This window comes from Teleopsis dalmanni, chromosome 1 (genome assembly GCF_002237135.1).
Source record: "Teleopsis dalmanni isolate 2A chromosome 1, ASM223713v2, whole genome shotgun sequence".
Taxonomy (NCBI): Eukaryota; Metazoa; Arthropoda; class Insecta; order Diptera; family Diopsidae; genus Teleopsis; species Teleopsis dalmanni.
Window position 1 is genome coordinate 114,574,494 of NC_051846.1, and position 303 is coordinate 114,574,796.

Sequence of the window (303 nt, forward strand, 5' to 3'; positions counted from 1 at the left end):
ATTATTTTATATATATTTATTATTTTATATGTATTTATTTTACATATATGTTTTATATGTTTAAATTTTGCCGGGTTTTAGATCGTGTTTTCTAAAAAATGTATATTTTTATATAACTTGTGTTATATATAAAACATAAAAACAAACAAGATCAAATAAAAATTTCACTGTTGTTATGTGTATATTTTTATTTAACAGATATATGGTCTGTGAAGTAGACAGTGTTATTACAAAACAAACAAAACAACAATTTTGTTTTTTTGTAATTAATGTCAAAAATTACATAAATACAAGAAGGTTATG

At 18.8% G+C, this 303-nt stretch overlaps 1 protein-coding gene across 1 annotated transcript in view; it reads left to right on the forward strand.

Moving 5' to 3' along the window:
- LOC119665621 overlaps positions 1-95 on the forward strand; it is a 6,202-nt gene extending 6,107 nt beyond the window's left edge. Inside the window, exon 2 of the mRNA XM_038074850.1 lies at positions 82-95. Coding sequence (XP_037930778.1) covers positions 82-95 — 14 coding nt within the window. The remainder of the gene's footprint in view (positions 1-81) is intronic.
- The last annotated feature ends 208 nt before the right edge of the window (positions 96-303 follow it).